Below are 19,044 nucleotides of genomic sequence, written 5' to 3' on the forward strand. Positions count from 1 at the left end.
CAGGAAACAACAGAACTTTTCATGACTCAACTGAAGCTTTCTATGGTGAGGGGAATCAAGGCCACCTTCAATTAAGTCAGAAGGTCCTGGAGCGAAAAGGCTGGCCATGGGGATTCCACCCTCTCCCACAATTGGCAGGGGCTAGCCCGAGCTCACCCCACATCACCAGCGCTAGAGGCTGGAGCTGTTTGGGAACTACTGGTATTTCAGGACACATCCTCTTGTCTCCATCCTCCGCTTTCTACTCAGTCTCCCCCTGAACGCGTTGTGAGTGTGGGTATATGGCTAAAAAGTTAACCTAAGACAAAATGCCAAGTTCCTCCTTGGAACAGTAGGTTATTCAGGGTGCTGGTTTGCAGCTCTTGCTTCATTGCAGTGAGTCCTAAAAATGGCTTGCTCTTGGCTCTGTCTCTCTTTACTCATTTCTCATAGGAGAAAGTCTTGCTTTAGATCGTAGACGCTCCTTGCTCAGCTTCTTAGACTTTTTAGAAAGATAAGTTCTTATTAAGGCATAGTTCTAGAGTACCATTAGGGCAGGGACCACATCTGTCTCACTGGCCTTTGTAAATAAAATGTCCGGTACTGTGCCTGAGAAACAGTGCTCAATGAATGTGCGGTGGACAGTGAAGGGGTGGATGAATGAATGAAGAGAGCTATGAAACAAAGCCCGAGAAACAGGTTTGAGGTTTCAGAATCTAGAAGTTGCTTTCTTTCTTTCTTTTTTCTTTTTTTCTGTTTAAAAATGCCCCAAATGACAAAACTATGGAAACAGCCTCCTCCTCTCCCCCAACACACACCCCAAAACTTTCCCACTTTCCCACTCTCTGGCACTCATCCAATACCCCTGACAGTTGTTTGCCTTTAGATGCCTTGTGACATGACCCTCCCCTGGATGCCAGCCAGGCCTCAGGAGGCTCTGCAGTGCCTGCAGGCACGCTCCCACACACGGGACTGAGTTTCTACAATAAGGGAAATGGTGGCAGGAGAGGCTCTTACATTCACCCTGGAGAGTCCTTACGTTTTCCTTCTACCTTCATTTTCTCTCTCCCTCCTCCTCTTGTTCTTTCTCCTCCTTTCCACCGATTCCCAAAGTTATTTAAGCATTTTCTTGCCTAACACCTTTAAATTCTGAGATGTTCTGCTTTTTTGGCAGAACTTAGCAAGTCCATTCCAAGTAATCTTTTTACGATAAACGGCTGAGCAACCGAAATGTATTAGTAGAAGTCCCTTGAGGTTCCAGGTGCATTGTACTTCTTTCACTATGATCTATTTTACAAATCTTATGGGCAAACTTTCTGAATATACTGTTTCATGAGCACTTTGGATGAAATTACTTTTTTTACCTTTGTGCAGATATTCACAAATGCCTCCACCGCCTGACATGTAGGGGATCCACTTATGAAGATATTTCCATGAGGCCACAAGCGTGTTGTGCTTCACCTGGACCGAATACTGGTGCGGGCCAGTGATCGTCTTCCTGTTGCAGCGCCACCTCAAGGAAACGTGAGTGGAATCACACTCGTATATGCTCAGAGGCTGCTCTGGATCAGACATGTTCAGGCCCAGGCAGCCGCTGCCGCCGATGTTAAAGAGGTGGTGGTTTGAAACCCATTTCCATAGCATGTACTTGTTTGGTGGTTTGCAGTTCTCCAGGGTCAGTGTAGATTTGCCTGCTTGAATGCATTTCTCGAGGGTCTCACTTTGGATAATGAAGATGCCTTTATCTGAAACAGCAAAATAGAAGATACGGTATAGAATATTTGTGTACAATAATTAACTAGTGTCATGAGGGTCCCAGTGTGCATGTCTGAGCTGTGAAAGGTCACAACTGACAAGCCTCAAACAGAACTGAATTTGATTGGCGGGCTCCATCACCAGGGCTTTATTTGCACAAAACAAAGGAGTTTCCTGGGAAGCATAAATAGACTTGGTGGAGCCAGTGGGAGACCTCTGGTCTAAGGCTGCCACGGCCCCCCAATAACAAGGGCTGCTTGTGAATCCACTCAGGGATGGTACTGATAGAGAAGGAGCTTGCCACAGCTGGAGGGAGTGGGGGCTGGTAATAAAACTCAGGGCTACAGGGGAGGGACATTGGGTGCCCAGAGGTGTACGGTGACACTTTGTTTTTCTTCAGACAAGTGCCTGAATGTCAGGAATATGGCAGCTGAATCAAGAGCCACTGAAATGAACATTTCTGCCATCAAATTTCTGTAGAAAACCCAAAGGATAAAAATTAAGTGCTGCTTTGTGTCTTGATAAAAGATGCAATGTTGGTGAGAAAAAAAATGCTTCTCCATAGTGGTTTTCTGCTCTGGGTCCATCCGGAGGAAAAAGGTGGAGACATTTGCTATGGGGATGGCCTCTTCCTGGGAGCATCCTTGTTGGGTAGGCCGGGCAGCAGCAGACAGATGCCCAGGACACTAGCTGAGTCCCCACACCTGGATACATGAAAGGAACAGAACCACCATGATAGCTGTGAAACCACACAGGCCACGTGGCCACGTGGAGAAAGGCCTGTTGTAATCTACTCCTGAGTCCCCAACCCCCAGAGCCAGAAGAAGGGATGTGGGTGAATTTCCTGTGGAAACGCTGGCGGGGCCCAGCCAGGGCTACCTGCTCGCTACTTGACTTTACCTCAAGTCGCTGGCCTGGAAGGCATCTATTACATAACAGTTATGAACATGTCCTCCCATGGGTTTTTTGAAGGTGGAAATCATGTCTAATTTCTTTAATCTAAGTGCAGAGTGTCCTGAGCACGTTGCAGAAGTTCAAGGAATGTTTGATGTGATTAAACATGCTGGCGGCTGCTGCTGGGCCTGCGGTTGCTGGGGTCACTTAGCTTGGACTGTCTGGTCAGGCCCATGAGCCCTTTTGTTCTCCTATTAGCTAGGCTCTGCGCTTCTATTTTACTTCCTGTCCATTATTCAAAGTTCTGAAGGGACATTATCAGGTTCCCTTCAAATGGCTGTGTTTAGGGCCAGTGCTATCTCTTTTGGCAGGGGCGTAGCAGACACAGGCAGAGAGGCCTTCTAGAGATTTGAGCAGTGTAGAATGAGCCTCCCCGTGTGTTAGTGAATGGGAACAATGCTTCATTTTGGTCAAAGTTCTTTTGGTTTTTCTTTTTCTCAATTTTTTTAATTGAAGTATAGTTGGTTTACTATGTTGTGTTAATTTCTATTGTACAGCATAGTGATTCAGATATATATATATATGTACACACACTTCTTTTCATTCTTTTCCATTATAGGGTATTACAAGGTATTGCATAGAGTTCCCTGTGCTACAGAGTAGGAGCTTGCAGCCTATTTTAAATACAGTAGTTAGTATCTGTGGCTCAGGCTGAGAAGAACTGATTTACAGTAACCAAAATCACTCAAGACACTGTTAAAAAAAAAGATTGTCAATGCATCAGTGGAAGCTATACTTCATTTAATAATTGATAAACTTACTTACAGCCGTATATTTGAGGAGTCAAATTAGTTGTCAGAAAATTGCTTTGCTCACTGTACATCAGAGCAAAAAAGAAGGGAGTTGGGGGTGGGAAGGTAGCAAATGAATGGTTTTAGGGAGATTTTATTTAGATCAGGAAATTTGTTTTCCTAATGAAGCCTGTGTCTGTGTAGTTACTAGTAATAGTCATCCAAGATCAAATCCACCTCCAGCCAATGCGATGTGGACTCTGATAATTAACCTTCTCTCCAACTCTCCTGCTCTCCTTTTTGTGCCTGGGTTGAATGTTACCTTCATTTCTATTGTAATCTACTAATTACTTTCTAGCTAGCCCAGAGTTCCATTAATTTTTCACTAAAGGATAATTATTTTACTATAATTGTTCCTTAGTTTAGCTTCTATCTAATATACATGTTTAAATATATCCAGCTCTGCAATTTACAGGCTGGACCTCAGTCCTCTGGGCCTCAGCTCAGACACCTGAGATAGGTGCGTAGACTACCTGGCTGCTGGTTAAGAGCTCTGGAATCAGGCAGACCTGCCGCAGACCAGCTGCGTGGCTTTGGACACATTTCTTGATCTCTGTGAGCCTTGCCTTTCTACTTTTAACTGGGAATATGTGTGATACTGACCTCACAGGGAGGCTAAGAGTATTCCATTAAATAACTCATGCAAAGCACACCACACACTACGTTGGCATGGGGAGACCTCAGCAAATGTGAGTTGTTGTTGTTATTATCATTCTGGCTTCCTGATTCTTGGTCTGTAGATCCAGCCATAAATTTGATTGAAGACCTATAGAGTACTCATTTGCACATACCCCAAAGACTTCTCTTCTATCATTAGCACAAAAACTCATTTTGACTTTAGTTTCTGCAGCACATAATGGGAGTAGACATTTTAGTTAACAATCCTGAAATACTATGCTGTCACCTTTTATGGAGGAAAAATACTCTTTAGACAACGAGATAACTAAATCTTTGTCTCAGATATATGTGTAATTATGAATTAAGAGTTTTCATCTGTCCATCTTCCACACTCTCTACCTGTAAAGTCTATACTGCAGCTCCCTCACAAGAAAGGCAAAATTACCTGATGTTGACAGGGAGTGTATGAATGGTTGAATGAATGGTCTGTAAGTAAGTGGACATGGAAATTACATATTGCTAAATTTTGTGAATAAATAATGTTTTAAAAAGTCCAAATTATTAAGTGTCAAGAGAAAAGGAATGGTAGAATCAGAAGTTCTGTAGTCCCACCAGTGGTCATTACAACACTTTTGCAAAGAATATATTAGACAAACTTAATTCCATGCTGCTCAGTTGCAGGGGGCTATCCCATTTCTATGCCCAGCTGCCTTTAGAATGTGGCTTTGGAAAAGTTCTTCAGCATGTATCATAAACAAGTAGCTCTGGCCTACCAATAACAATACACATGCCATTGCCAGAAGGATAGTGTATGTCACACTAAGCTAAAAAATGGCCCAATCCTATTTTCCCATTAAGCTGTAATGGAATTGGGTCCTGGCATCATTAATCTCCATAAATCCACTGAAGAGAAAACAACTGTTTCCAAATAGACTGTGAGGAGATCCAACATAGGTATCAATATTCTGATTATTATCATATGTGTATATGAGTCGCCTCTAACAAAAGCATAATGTGAAAATAAGCCACCCATCCTTAGTATCTGTAGGCATATTTCAGAAAGGATGAGAATCAAATGTGGGAGGAATCAAGATTGATTATATATGTCAAGGACATCAGTTCTGCTTGAACACTGATTAAGTGGTTAATGAATTGCTGCCAGAGTGACTAAACCTCTCTGCAGTAAAATGCTATTATACTTCCTTTCATAATTATAAGTTTAGGAGGAGAAAAAGGATTGATTTACTAAAGGTAACTTATAAACTAATTTTCATCCTTTTTTTTAACAGATAAAATTCATGGAAGATAGGGGCTCTGCTTTCTACTTCTGAGTTCCTTTTGAGAGGAAATCATTTTAGACCCACTTTTTGGCCCCACAGGATAACATCTACTTTTTTAAGGAGTGGAAGGAGAATTACTTTATTTATTCATTTATTTATTCATTCATTCAACAAGCATTCACGGGCTTCTGACTGTGTGGAAGGCACTGTGTAGGATGTCAGAGAGAGAGAGTAAGGAATTATTTGTCTAAATATCTGTTCCTTAAAACTATCTCTACTTGTTCTGGAATCATGGGAATTCTCCTTGTTAATGGAAAGAAGGGAGTTTCATCAGTTCCAAAGCAATCATTGTAACTGCACTTAAAACAAGTCCTTAAAAACAATTGATGAAAAGTAAGAAAAAGAACGTAGACTAGAATTTAAAACACTTGACTGGATCTTCAACTGATGTCACCTGTGAGGTGGACATGGCGTCTCAGTGTCAGCAGACCTTTCTGAGTGGAGTGTGTGTGTGTGTGTGCCTGTGTGTCTGTGTGTATAGGCATGTACTTGCCTATTTTCCAGGGAGGAGACAGCAGAACAGGGCTGGAAGGAACACAGACATGGTAGAGGAGAATAGTAACTACCCACATGCCCAGAACCATGAACTTCAGAGCTGGGTGGGACCGTAAAGCTCATTTAATTGAATCATCCTTACACATTGTTTTCCAAATCCATTTTTTCTTAGGCATTTGACACCCATATACTCAGTGAGGACCATATAGGTCTAGCTTTACTTACATGTACTAATTTGTAACCTGGAAAGAAGAAGATGAACTGCTGTAGATTGTTGCCAAACAATTTGAAAGAGGAGACTTGAAATCTCAAACAAACCTTAATTGAGGGCCTAATAGGGCATGTGTTAGGAGCCCTGCAGACAGAAGGATATGTATGTCCTAGTGTTTGCCCTTAAGGAGCTGATGTTCTCCCTGGGAGTACCTTGTGAAATGTACAGAAAGAACTATAACTTCATGCCAAACATATTTGACCTAAGAGGTATAAGCAGAGTAAGGTGGAAGCCAGGAGTTAGAAGGGATCAGTTTGGCCTACATGGTCAGAGAATCAATCAATCAATCAATCACTTTCTCACAAGAATACACACACACACACACACACACACACACACACACCACACACTTTCATTTAACAAGCATTTATTAGGAACCTAATATTTGTTGTACATGGAGGTGCATTGGTGAACTAGACCAGCATGAGTGCCTGTCCTCATTACAGGGAGAGAGTTCAGGTGGTAGAGGAGGTCTATAGATGGAGAGGTGAAGGGGGCACTGGGGACAGAGCAAAAGTCACCAAAGCTCAGGGGTGATACAAATAATCAGCTCTAGTGTGACAAGGGCCTCACTATGTAAAAGTTTGGTGGTTGTAGAATATAAAGTTGGAAGGAGATGGTTTGAGGTCATTTTATGAAGAACTTAAATTTTATTCAAAGGTTTGCATATCCTTCTTCAGATGAAAGGGTGCTTTTGGAACAAGAGAAGGCATGCATGAGCGAGGCTATGGTGCGGAAGATGAATTGGGGTGGTGAATCACTCGAGAAAAACATTTATTGAGCACTTTTTGTGTGCCCAGCATTATTTTAGGAGAATAGAGGTGTGAGACAAATGTCCAACTTCCTGCCCCAGAATTCTCATTTAGGTGGGATGAGACAGCCCACATGCAGAATGGAGAACAGTCTGAAGACTATTGCTTTGATCTGGCAAGGGAGATAGAGGTGTCAGTTCAACTGATGGTGATGAGAAAGGAAAGAAGGGGGTGGTTAGACTAGTCACTAGAGAGAGAATTCAAAGAGGGAAGAAATGACAGGATTTGGTGATCGATAGAATGGAAGGATTTTGGAAAAGGTGGTTGTGATGACTTGTGTTCTGGCTTCAGGTATTTGATGAGCTGTCAGATGCCTACCAATCCCTATGCTACCTTGAGGTTGGAGTCTAAGGCTTTGAGCTGCGGCTACAGTTGGAAGGGTGTCAACTCGAGGTCCCTGTAGGAAGTTTCCCTTCAGGCCCTCCCACTTGCCTTTCAGCATCCCTTCTGACCACCTCCACCTGCCTTTTGGTGGCCCCTTCTGCTTTCAACAGCTCTTCTCTTAGAACTGGCTGAGGTTTGAAGTGGTACAGGAATAAGATACGGTTTGAAATGTCAAGCCTTGGTGAGGTTTATGTCCTTTAAAAAAACAACAACAACACTGGAAACAGACAATGACACAATTCCTAAAGAAATCCTTTTTATGGTGGATTTTAGGCAAGCACAGGGTTTTCTGGTGTCCAATAAACAATACCATGACAGTGGCCACTTAATCCAGTCCACACATAAGCCGGCCTCTGGGTAGCTCTGTGTTAAGGGAACTGGAAGGAAAAGTTCAAATACACGGTTCACATCAAGTGCAATATTTGACAAGCTAATAGGAAGCCACAGCTTTCCAGCTACAATCCAATTTCAATCTCCTACCCCATTCCCTTGGGACTGAATGTCTTCTACTTCATCTACCCACACAGTTGGTGCTGGCTCACGCACTTTCTGCCAGGATCGTCTCTTAAATCCATCTAGTTTCGTGCTGTTCTGATAGTACCCTAGTTTTGGCATGGAAGGGGTCCAGGAGGTGGTGGGGAGGGCATCTCTGCCCTGAAACTGATCTAAAGGTGAGCAGCTTCTCTCTTGAGATGGACTGACATTTTCCAGCTACACAAATTTGTGTTGGTCCTGTCCAGTAAATCAGATTCAGATCTGATTCTGTTCCTTACTTAGATTACTCTGTAGCAGGAAGGGATGCTTTGAGTGGCTGAATCAAATCCTGTTCATGGCTGAACAATGCAGAGAAGCTGGATTCTTAATACGACTTTCCAAATCAATAAGCCAGGAATTTCTGATGTGTGCAGCATGCGGCATGTGCATTGAAAAGACAGAACTAAGTGAAAAGTATGTCTGTCCTTCCTGGCCCTCTCTGCATGAATATTTGCAATTTATCCCATATAATCTTAGATTTGGTGTTTGTCTCTTGACAATCTGATAGCACCTAACAAAGTCTGTGTCTTCCTATTAATTGCCTTCTATATCTAAAAAGTTAAGTACGTCTTAAAATATCTCCTTGCCCTATCTCAGAACTTCTTTCTTTCCCTGTCCTAGTGTTGTCATTGACTTTGAGCCTTCTTTATTTTCCTGCAGCTTTTGAACCTGGATAATCACCACCTCCACAGGCCTGTGGGACCCCCTTGCTAAATCTTTTTACGTGTTCTCTTCCCTTTTCTTTCTAATCTCCCCAAATCGTCACTCCAAGTTCCATGAGGCATACAATACTCTTTCTCACATGCAGGAAAAATGAAACCTCACTTAATCAGCTCCACTGGGCTCCAGTTTTGTCAGGATTCAACTTGCCTGTTACCACCCACTGTGTGAAGTGGATTAACCCTTTCAGACTGTTCTCATCACTCCCTGCCACTCTCCTTCCCTCCCCTCCCCGGTCTATCTCATTTAGCAGTAACTGACTCTCACAGAAAATCTTTTCTCTTCCAAAGTTCTTTGCTGAGTCTCTGCATCTTACTAGTGATTTTTTTTTAGTCTAACAGATTTTTAAAAAATTTTTTATTGTAGTATAGTCAAGTTACAATGTTGTATCAGTTTCTGGTGTACAACATGTTTCAACCAGTGAATTTTTAAACTGAGATGAAAACATTTTTCTTCCTTTTAGCTTTTAGTCTATTCCTCCATCATTTTTGTCTTTATTTAACTCCAAAGTATTTCACAGGAATTGTTGGTGTAAAAAACCATTGTTCACAGTGGCTCTATTATCATCTTACAGACTGTGTTGAAAGTATACTTTCTCAGTCACCAGGGAATCTTGTTACAAAAGAGCATGTTGTGGTGACACACAATGAGACACAACATTGTTAAACTTCCCCCACAAATGCCTTCTCCTTGAAGCCCAGGGGGATATGATTCAAAGACTGGGTCATCAAAACAAACAAAAACAGAAAACAATTCCACCAACAATCAAATAACCCTGGAAATGATGTGACGTTATTGAAAGCAAAAGTATTTGCACTGAGCTATCCATCTTATCTGCTTTGTGAATATACCCACTTGGGAAAATTACATATTTACTTAAGTGGGAGATAGAAATGAAAACAATAACAAATCCAACTTTTAATAGTAGATACATTGTTGGTCTCTGTATTCATTTGCTTGGGCTGCCATACCAAAGTACCACAAACTGAGTGGCTTAAATGAAAATTGGTTGTCCCCTAGATCTGGAGGTTCCAAGTCAAAAGCAAGCTCCTTGGAGGCCTGTGAGGGAAGGATATATTCCAGGCCTCTTTCCTCAGTTTGTAGGTGGCTGTCTTCTCCCTGTGTCTCTTTATATCATCTACTCTCTATGTATATTTCTGTGTCCAAATTGCCCCTTCCTGTGAGGACATCAGTCATATTAAATCAGGACCCACCCTAATCACTTCATTGTAACTTGATTACATCTGTAAAGACCCTATCTCCAAATAAGGTCTTAATCTGAGGCACTGGGGGTTAGGAATGCAACATATTAATTTTGAGGGGGTCACAATTCAATCCATAACAGTCCCAGGCTTCTTATTCAGCTACCTAATTTGCAGAGCCCAAGATAAAATGAAAACTGGGGCCCTGACTGTCAATCTCCACTTCCCATGGGCCAATGAGGGATGGCAACCTCTGTGGCAGAAAGTTCTGGGAACACACTCAGTACCTGGACTGGGGACAGGTGATAGGTCCTCACTCAGTCCTCGCAGGACAGCAGTGGTGCTGCTGGCCCAGCAGGGACGGCAGCCTTGTCCTGCTCCCCGATACCACAGGCCGTCCACTCCCAGGCCTGGGGCCTCCAGTCCCCCAGCCCCAAAGCAACCTGGTTGCCATGGTGGGTGGAGGACAGGAATATGGAGGGGGAGGCTGAAAACCCATCCAAGGGAGGTGGGGAGGTGACATGAGGTTGGACTGAGCTTGAAAGGAAGCTTTAAGCCCCTGGCTCATACTCCATTGTCCCATGGAATTTCATGCCCAAGGCACAAATTCAGGAATAAAAATTATTAAGAATTCCAAGATCTCAAACCATAGAGCATTAAATCCTAAGCAAGGCCTTGCCTGAGCATGGAGCCCTATGAGACTGTTCTGGTCACAAACCCACAAAGCCTGCGCTATTAATTGGCCAAAGCTAACACTATGGAAAAAAGACCTTAGTAAACTACAGAGCACTTCTTTTAGGGTAGAACTGCTTGAAGCTAAAGAGTATCTGCCTTGGTTTCTCCATCTGTACAATGGGTTTAATAATAGTTCTTCCTCATAGGATCCTGATAAGGATTACCACAGTCACGATGGCCACTTATAAATTAATAAGGGGAAAACAAATCTTAACTTGGGACGTGGGTAGTGCAAATCAACAGCAAAGTAAGACAACAGTGTTTACAGTTAGATAATTACTTTGAATTTCCTGTTTATATTTTCATAATTGAAAAAGGAAGTTCTCAAGAATGGAATGCAAAAAGCCAGAAATAATGAAACTTTTTTATAAGCATATTTCTTTGGAACTGTAGTAGTCTGGAAAGTATCATAAATTAAAAAGTCATGTGGCTACACATCAAAGCAGAAACCTCTTGTCTGTTTTGTTTAGCTCTGTATCACAGAACATTTGTAGGAATTCTAATAACAGTTCTCCATTTTTCTTGAGTGGCTTTATAAAATATCCTACCCTAAGTGACTTTAATATAGTGTTTCTACAGTGTTCTTTTGTTTGTTTCTTTTATGAACTACAATATTTCTTTTTACTTTGGTCAATTAAATATATAATTTATGCTCCTAGCTTTGTATTGGAACATCTCCTAAAAGGCTTTCAAGGGTAATTTCTAAAAGAAAATGGAGACAAGGGTCTATAAATGTCTCAAATATATTGCTTTGATAGATCATATGAGGATTCATCACATAGGCATGAATTCAGAAGAGGCAAAACAAAGGAATTGTTTCTTCAGAAACCCTGATGTAAATAAGCAAATTGTTAGGTCAAGGAAGGGGAGCTGAGGGGACAACTGAGCTCTCTGTGTGGCGCAGCCTTTCTGGTCATTGGCTTGGAACCCGCACTGTGCGGCATCAGCTACTGTGACAACCAACAATAGGAGAAGAGGTTAGGAGCTTAGTAAGAAAGAGTAAAAAGAAACCAGAAAAACTAGAAATCTATGCTGACTCTCAAAGGCTTGTGAGAAAAGGAGCCAGTCAGAGAAACTGGGATGGGAAAAGTATAAAGTGGAAGAGATTCTAAGAGATGATGGACGGAAAGAGAAGAAACAGTCTGACGGCTGGAGTGACTGATGGCCAGGAGGGCAGCTAAACCAGTATCTGATGATGCTTTTATTTAGATTCCAAATCTCCAGATTAGGAGCATGGCTTATTGCCCAGGAGTATAAAAATTGCCTAGAAAAAAAAAAAATCAATGGCTTTGCACATTTCTGCTTTATGACAATACTCACTTCTACATGTGGAAGTACTGATTTAGAAAAGGAAGAATTGGAGAGAACAAGAGGCTGGCCTCCTGTTCCTCCTGTCAAATCTTGTGCTCCTATCAAACAACACAATATACAAGCTATTTTATAAGGTCACAAGGCTCTCCAGGGGTCCTTTGCATTAGGGCTCGAGGACCTGGTTCACATTCCCACTCTACAAGTTCTTGTAGGTGCAAGTTACTTAACCTTTCTTCATCTATAAAAGAAGGGTATGCATTAATAGTACTCACCCGAAGATTGTGGTGAGGGGCATTTTGACTTTTGTATCGGAAATGGAAGCTCGGGGGGAAATCTCGGGGTCACAACTTCTCCCCACAGCTGCCTCCAGGTGGTGGTTCTCGTCAGCCTCTTTCAGAAACCTCTCCTATGTGGCACCCTCTCTTCATTCCTTGATATTGAGGAGACCTCCCTGAACCTCTCCCTCACGTTCCCCATGTGATTCCAGCAAGCGCTCCCTTGTCCTCCCCACCCCAAGGCCTCTAACTTCCATGTGGATGACCCAATCCTCTGGCCCAGTGTTTTATCCAGTGCAGGTTATGGCCCATTAATCCATCCTGAATCAATTTAGTGTGTAACGACCAGCATTACAAGACAGAGTAGAAAAGTAGCAGCACATCATAGTAAGTAAGGGTGTTTTTCAATGAACTTTTATTTCCGACATTTATGTCTGTTCTGCTCTGGACACTCAGTTCCTCGACCTCCTTATCTCCCAGGACCTTCTTCACCTGTTCTCACTTTAGCGACCATTCCTACAACCAGACCTTGGACCTGGTCACCACTGAGAACTGATCCACCTCCAAAACTCGTTATTTCCACTGTATAATCACTACCTGCCTCCTATTCTGCCATCTCTCTCTTAACTTACACTAAATCTACTGTTTTTTATTTTCTTCCTTTTAACTCATATTTATTGAATCCACATTTTCTGCTCCTCAGTATTCCTACTGAGACTGACATAGCTCAGTTCATCAGCATCTCTCTTTATGGGCAATTGCTTTAACTTTCTAGATGGTTTCTTTGGTGCCTTTTAGGATTACCCCTTCTAAGTCCCAAACTGACCACGGCATTCCTAAACTTAGAAGTGTGATCTGGTTCCCCTTTGTCCAAACTCACGAGACTCTTCTCAGCAGTACTCAATTTACTCAGCCAGATTTTTTTCCCCTTAGGCAGAGTGCCTCTAAACCAACTCTTCATTTCCTCATCTCTCACATGCTTCCAAATAGAGACATGCCAGCTTCTCATCCTGCCACGACCCTATTCTGGGGATTTACTTCACCCACAGCCCCTGCTGGGGCAGCATCCCTGTATGTACCTCATTCTCTGTCACAGCCCCACTCCATGGCCTCTGACTCAAGGGCAGAGCACAGGGACCGGCCAGCCTGCTGCGAACAGTGTGGACAGACTCCTCTCTTAGGAAATTAAGGGGCTCTTCCAAGGATGCTGTGGAAGCTATGTATGAAATCTCCTGCAAGTTGAAGCTGAAGAAACCAGTCCACAGAAAGAGAATCAAACAGGGACCACCAAGCAGCCCCTGAGAGAGAGAAACAGAGAAAGTAGCTGCTTTATCCCAGTGGCCAGTTCTAAGTTCCCAAGGGGTCTGGCTGCAAGGAGAATCCTTGAGAGCCTGGTACTTTTACATCCAGGCCTGCGTTTGCCTGAGTGACCTTCAGTGGCCCTCTTCCCTCCGGCTCAGAGAGCCCAGATCAGAACATGCAGCCCCCTGAACGACTGTGGCCCAGCACAGGGTTCTGTGCCTTTGCGCACGTTCCATATGCCCTGGCTCCCATGTGACAACTGCCTACTTCTCCTTCAGGAAAACAAATGCCCTTTAGTGAGTCCCCAGACCCTCAGGCCAGTCCTTCCTCTGCATCCGTTTGCTCATTCCTGGTTATCCAAACATCTCCTGCACTGTTTGTGTTTCTGTATCTGTCATGGGGATAGCGTCATATCCTACTCATATTTTTATCTCCCCGATCTGGGGGTGAACAGCAGATTCTGTTGGTCCCCAGCCCACACTGTCCACCTGGGAAGTCGCAGGCCTGAGGTCGTTCCATAGACTCTGAATGACTTTCTGTCTCCCTGCCTGACAGTGCCCCGCCCAGGCCAGAGTGTCAGGGGATGAGAGCCCCAGGAGGCCCCGAAATAGAGAAATACCTCTGCTTCCTGCCCCTCTGTGGGTCCACTGTGCTCTACACTGTACCTCAGAGGGGCCCTTGTGAAATCGAGTCCCAGTTGCCTCTGATGGTTTTCTTCCCTTCCCTGTCTCATTTCCTCACTCCCTCACCTTGCCTTCTGGAATCAGCTCCCAAATAACCTACTTGCATCCAAATAAATACATGTCTCAGGGATTGCTTTTAGGTGAACCCAAACCAAGAAGGGAGATGAAGCACCCAGTGCTTGACAGATAGTGAATGAACAATGGAGGCCTTCAGCCCCTCACCCCTCTTCCTACTGGCACAGGGTGTCCCACTCTCCTCCCCCCCAGTTCACTTTCTTCTCCCTAGACAGGACCCCATGGTCCAGGACTTTGACCTTATGCTCATCAGCACTCTCACTTCCCTTGGTCACTGGCCATTTGTAAGAGCTACCCTGATGATCCAGAGGACTGACGCACCCCTGCTGAGGGAAGCTGAGGGCTGCAGGGGAAGCTCTCCTATGTTGGTGGGTGCCATTTCACATTTATAATTTTCTGCCCCAATGTAGCTTCAAAATGCTTTTACTTGCCCCCAGTTCGTTTTCTTTAGCAACCTCCACAGAGACTTTGTCCACTTTTCCCCATGATACCCGCCCCCTTCTTTATTCTCCCCTCCGCCCTCCTAGTATCTGGGAGTGAATTTATTAAGTTTTAGCACTTGCTAAAAAAAGGGCTCTGATTTCAGAACCCCAATGAGGCCCCTCGGTATAGTCAAGTAGGGGTAGGAGACAGGCTGCAGACATGCCGAGTATAGTGCTGTGCACAGGAGAGTAAGTAATTGTTACAAGGCTGTCAACATGTCAAAATGGTCCGGTCTGGCCAGGGGAAGAGGGCATCATGGTGATACTGAAACAAAAGGACAATACTTGAGTAAGTACTATTATTAGTTCTATTTTTGTATATGAGGAAACTGAGGCAAAGAGAGCTTGCCCAAGGTCACACAGCTGGCAAATGGTAGAGCCAGGATTTGAACCCAGACAGTCTGGTTCTGGGGCGCATGAACTTAACTACTATATCATATTGTATCTACTGATTTTTTTAATATAAATTTATTGATAAGCGATTGAAAAGTCAGCACAATGCCATCCATCATCTGCCTCTCAGGGGTGGGATGCTTATAATAAATGAGATCAATCAGTAATATATTTCAAAGAAATTTTCATATGAAAAACACTATATGTATATTCTACCTTGCATTATTACATATCCCTTATTAGTGCACATGAAGTTGACATAGGTGTGTTTTCTCCTGGTTGCTCTGGAGATGCCAATCATGGATAAAAGTAAGTCACTGTAGTACAGTTAACACAATGGCAAACCAAGGCGCCCAAATGCAGCTAAAACCATGGCTGTATCTCCACTTCTATATCTGAAAAATGGATGGCTGGACTAGACAATGTCTCAGGTCCCTTCCAACACTAAGGTTTTCTTTTTCCACCTTTGGTCAAACAGGAAAAACTTAATTTTGAGCCTCCTAGATTATACTTAAAATCCCACTGATGTGGGTGTTTGGAGTCAAGGAGGGAGCCTGTGTGAGAATTGGAACAGTCGATGGCACACAATCACTGTGCTCTTTAGAAGTTAGTAGCAGTATTTTCGTATCTGAGGAATCTCTATGCCAGCTATGTCAGATGCCTTTAGATTTGCAAACTGTCACCTGGCGTGGATAGGAGGGAGTGGATGATTCTAACTTCATTGTGTCCTTGACCATTCAAAAGAAGGCACTGATTAGAAACTATCTCAGCTGGGATTTGGATCTGCTGCATATAGAAAGGATTAGCCCATCTGTGCTAACCCTGGCTCAGAGGATCACCAGCCCATTCGCCCTGTGTGGCTGGGCTCCAGCTTCTGTTCTCCAGGCTGCTCACTTGTTCTAGATAGATATCTAGTGCTCAGGAAAAACCCACATTTTAAAATGTAAAGGAATAAGCACAGCACAGTGACTGTTAGTGGAGATGGATCACCCCACGGGGTCAAATGCCATTTGCAGGAACATTTTTTTACTGAACTGACAAGGGAGGTAAGAGGTATCTGACCTTTGGCTACTTTAGAATAAGAATTGCTCAACCTGTCCCTGCTAAAGCCTCCTAGGAATGCTAGAGAATACAGTCCAGAGAAGATTGCCTCCCAAATGTACACATAGGTTGAGAGGGCAAAACACACACACACACACACACACGCACAGACATTGGTGACACCTTGTTTTACCCCTTCTCTCCAAGCTTATCCCCAAAGGCTGAGACGATGGAGGCTGCCTGGTTTGTTTAGCTTCCTCTACCTCCCTCCTCCCTTCACACAATGGCTTGCACTTTTCCACACTGGCTCCTTTGCCTCAGAGGTGGCCCATATTCACGAGTGTGGGCCCCTGCAGGAAGATATCTTTTTGTCTCTGTATATGTCTCTTTATGACTCTTAGGTATAGTAGGTGCTGGATAAATGTTTGATGAATTGATCCGTGTGTACACGTGTATATTGCGGGGGTAACTCTGCAGGAACTCTCTCTCTATAGGCATGCCATGTGACTTGCAAAGGCTCACATTTAATCCTTAGTGGTCCTATGTCTGTAATTGGCCCCACTTTTCTAAGGTGAGAAACTGAGGAGCAAGGAGGATAACTTGCTCCAGCTCACAAGTTCATTGGGGCCTCAGGGGCTCCTCTTCCCCATCTGGTCTGAGCGGTGTTAATAGAGAAGATTGTTTCCTTTTCTGAAGTGGCAGAGGGGAGAAGCCCAGCTTGGGGCCATTCCTCAGGTGGCAGCATCTGCCCAGAGCACTCGCTTGGAAAGGGGACAAAATGGGACATCTTTTTGCCATAATTTATCTGACAGATGGTCCTCCCAAATAAACATCTCTCAGAAAGTTTACAATTTGAAACATCTCTACCCTCCTACGCCAAGCATGTCCCCAGCCACAGCGGAGTCAGATTGCCTGCGAGCCCAGGCCCCGCCCTTCGCCGCGCCCCCCACGAAAGCCGGGAGGAAGTGGGGAGAGGGTGCAGGGCCCTGGGAGTGGGGTGCAGAGCCTGTCCGGGTGCAGGACTGGCCCATCCGCAGGGCTTTCTCGGGACGTCAGAGCCGCAGGCCACTGTACAATCCTGGCCGCCCTCGCCTGCCCCCAGGTTCGCCCCCTCCTCCTCCTGACCACCCCTGCCGCCAACGTGCCCATCTGGTCCCTCCGGCCCGGGGGACACTCACCCTGCCACTCGAGGACACGCTCGGGAGTAAGCGCCGCCGCCGCGCCCTCGGCGGAGCCCGGAGGCGCCCCCAGAAGCGGCAGCAGCAGCAACAGCAGCGACAGCAACGGCATCGCTAACCACTGGACTCGCCGGACGCCGGGTGTCGCGCCCGCGGGGGGGCCAGGGCCGCAGCCGGAGCTGCGGGAGGCGGGACCGCAGCCTCCTCCGCGCTCCACCCCTCCCCGGGGGCCTTGCCACCCCTGCGTCGCGGAGACCCACCCCGTCACCCCTGTCGCCACAGTGTGCGGACACTCGGGGTTATGGGCTGGAAAGACGGTAAAGTTGCGGAGGTTTTCTCCGCCCTACCCACTCCGGTTTGGAGCAGGAGGAGAAAGAGGGGGTGGACCATCTGCCCATCCCAGAAATTCCTGCCTTTGGGGTGGGGAGAGGGGAGGGGTGAGGCTGCCCGGTGCACGCTCCTCCTGCTTCCAGCCTCGTCTCTCCTTCCTGGGGGAGACCGACTCGGAGTCGGGGATGAGCGAATTGAGAATCTCTGGGACAGGAAGTCTGCCATCTGGGTTTGTAAACCACCCAGATTCTGGTAAACACTGCGGGTTTGGCAGCAGGCAGCTAAAGTAAACCGAGCTGGTAGAGGAGAGGGTGGAACCAGGAGTTTTGGGAACGCTCTGGACCTCCTCTCCCCTGGAGTGTGGAGCCTGGAGATCCCTTGGGTGCTCCCTGGTCGCCCCCTCTTCACTCCAGAGTACCCTGAAGATTCTTCCATCGGTGAGCTCCTTTCCCGTGTAAAAACAACCTCCCCCTTCCATCTCCCTGGATCCCCTAAACCAGTAAGATAGCTGGGTTGTGCTGCATTCCAGCCGTTTACCCACTTACAGCTAAAAACTAGTCCAGAAAGGCAAAGTGATTCGCCCTAAGAGGTTATTTCTTAATTTGGCAAAAGCTACTTCCTAAACTAGGAAAACCCTGACTAGAATGTAGTCTTCCTAAGGGTAGTCTTCCAAATAACTAGCGGAACACTGAAAACATTTAATATACATGAGAATGGGCTAATATAAGACCTTTCCTAAATAGTCATTAAACATAACATTGTTTATAGCATTAGTCATTAAAACATAAGAGGAGGGAAGAAAGCAAAAGGGAGCTTAAAAAAAAAAAAAAAGAAGGTAGTGGGATCTTGGAGGACCCTGCCTTTCTCAGCTGCCTGTTGGCCAAGACCAAACCCATATTTTTGAATAACACTGTCAGCTAGAGACTGAATTGTGTCCCACCGCCCCAATCCCCCAATCATATGTTGAAGCCTTAACCATCCCTCCCCTGAAATGTTATTGTATTTGGTTATAGGGATTTTAGGAGTTAAAGTTAAATGAGGTCTTAAGGATGGAGTCCTATATAGGGTCAGCCTTATACGGAGAGGAAGAGAGAGAGCTCTCCACCCAGCCACCAAGGGAAGGCCATGTGACGACACAGCAAGAAGGTGGCCCTCTGCAAGGCAGGAAGAGAGCCCTCATCAAAACCCAGAACCTCTAGAAACTTGATCTTGGACTTTCCAGGCTCCGGAACTGTGAGAAATAAATTTCTGTTGTTTAAACCACCCAGTTTATAATATTTTGTAATAACCCAAGCAGACTAATAAAACTGTCTTAGCCTGGTTCCCCAGAAAGCCTGGGATGAGGTCCCTGGCAGGGAGTAAGATTAAAGATCCAAGTGAAATA

At 44.8% G+C, this 19,044-nt stretch overlaps 1 protein-coding gene across 3 annotated transcripts in view; it reads right to left on the reverse strand.

Annotated features, from left to right (window-relative positions):
- Positions 1–17,719, reverse strand: part of PLA2R1 (phospholipase A2 receptor 1) — a 104,164-nt gene extending 86,445 nt beyond the window's left edge. For 2 of the 3 annotated variants that reach the window (XM_074363767.1, XM_074363766.1), the window contains exons 1-2: positions 17,331–17,717; positions 1,344–1,724 (exon numbers count right to left, since the gene is read on the reverse strand). In XM_074363767.1, coding sequence (XP_074219868.1) covers positions 1,344–1,724; positions 17,331–17,442 — 493 coding nt within the window. In that variant the 5' untranslated portion in view covers positions 17,443–17,717. Of the gene's footprint in view, positions 1–1,343; positions 1,725–17,330 lie in introns of all 3 variants that reach the window. The other variant, XR_012507000.1, reaches the window with a different exon arrangement.
- Between the last annotated feature and the right edge of the window lie 1,325 nt (positions 17,720–19,044).

The sequence above is a fragment of the Camelus bactrianus genome, chromosome 5 (assembly GCF_048773025.1).
Source record: "Camelus bactrianus isolate YW-2024 breed Bactrian camel chromosome 5, ASM4877302v1, whole genome shotgun sequence".
In the NCBI taxonomy this organism is placed as follows: domain Eukaryota; kingdom Metazoa; phylum Chordata; class Mammalia; order Artiodactyla; family Camelidae; genus Camelus; species Camelus bactrianus.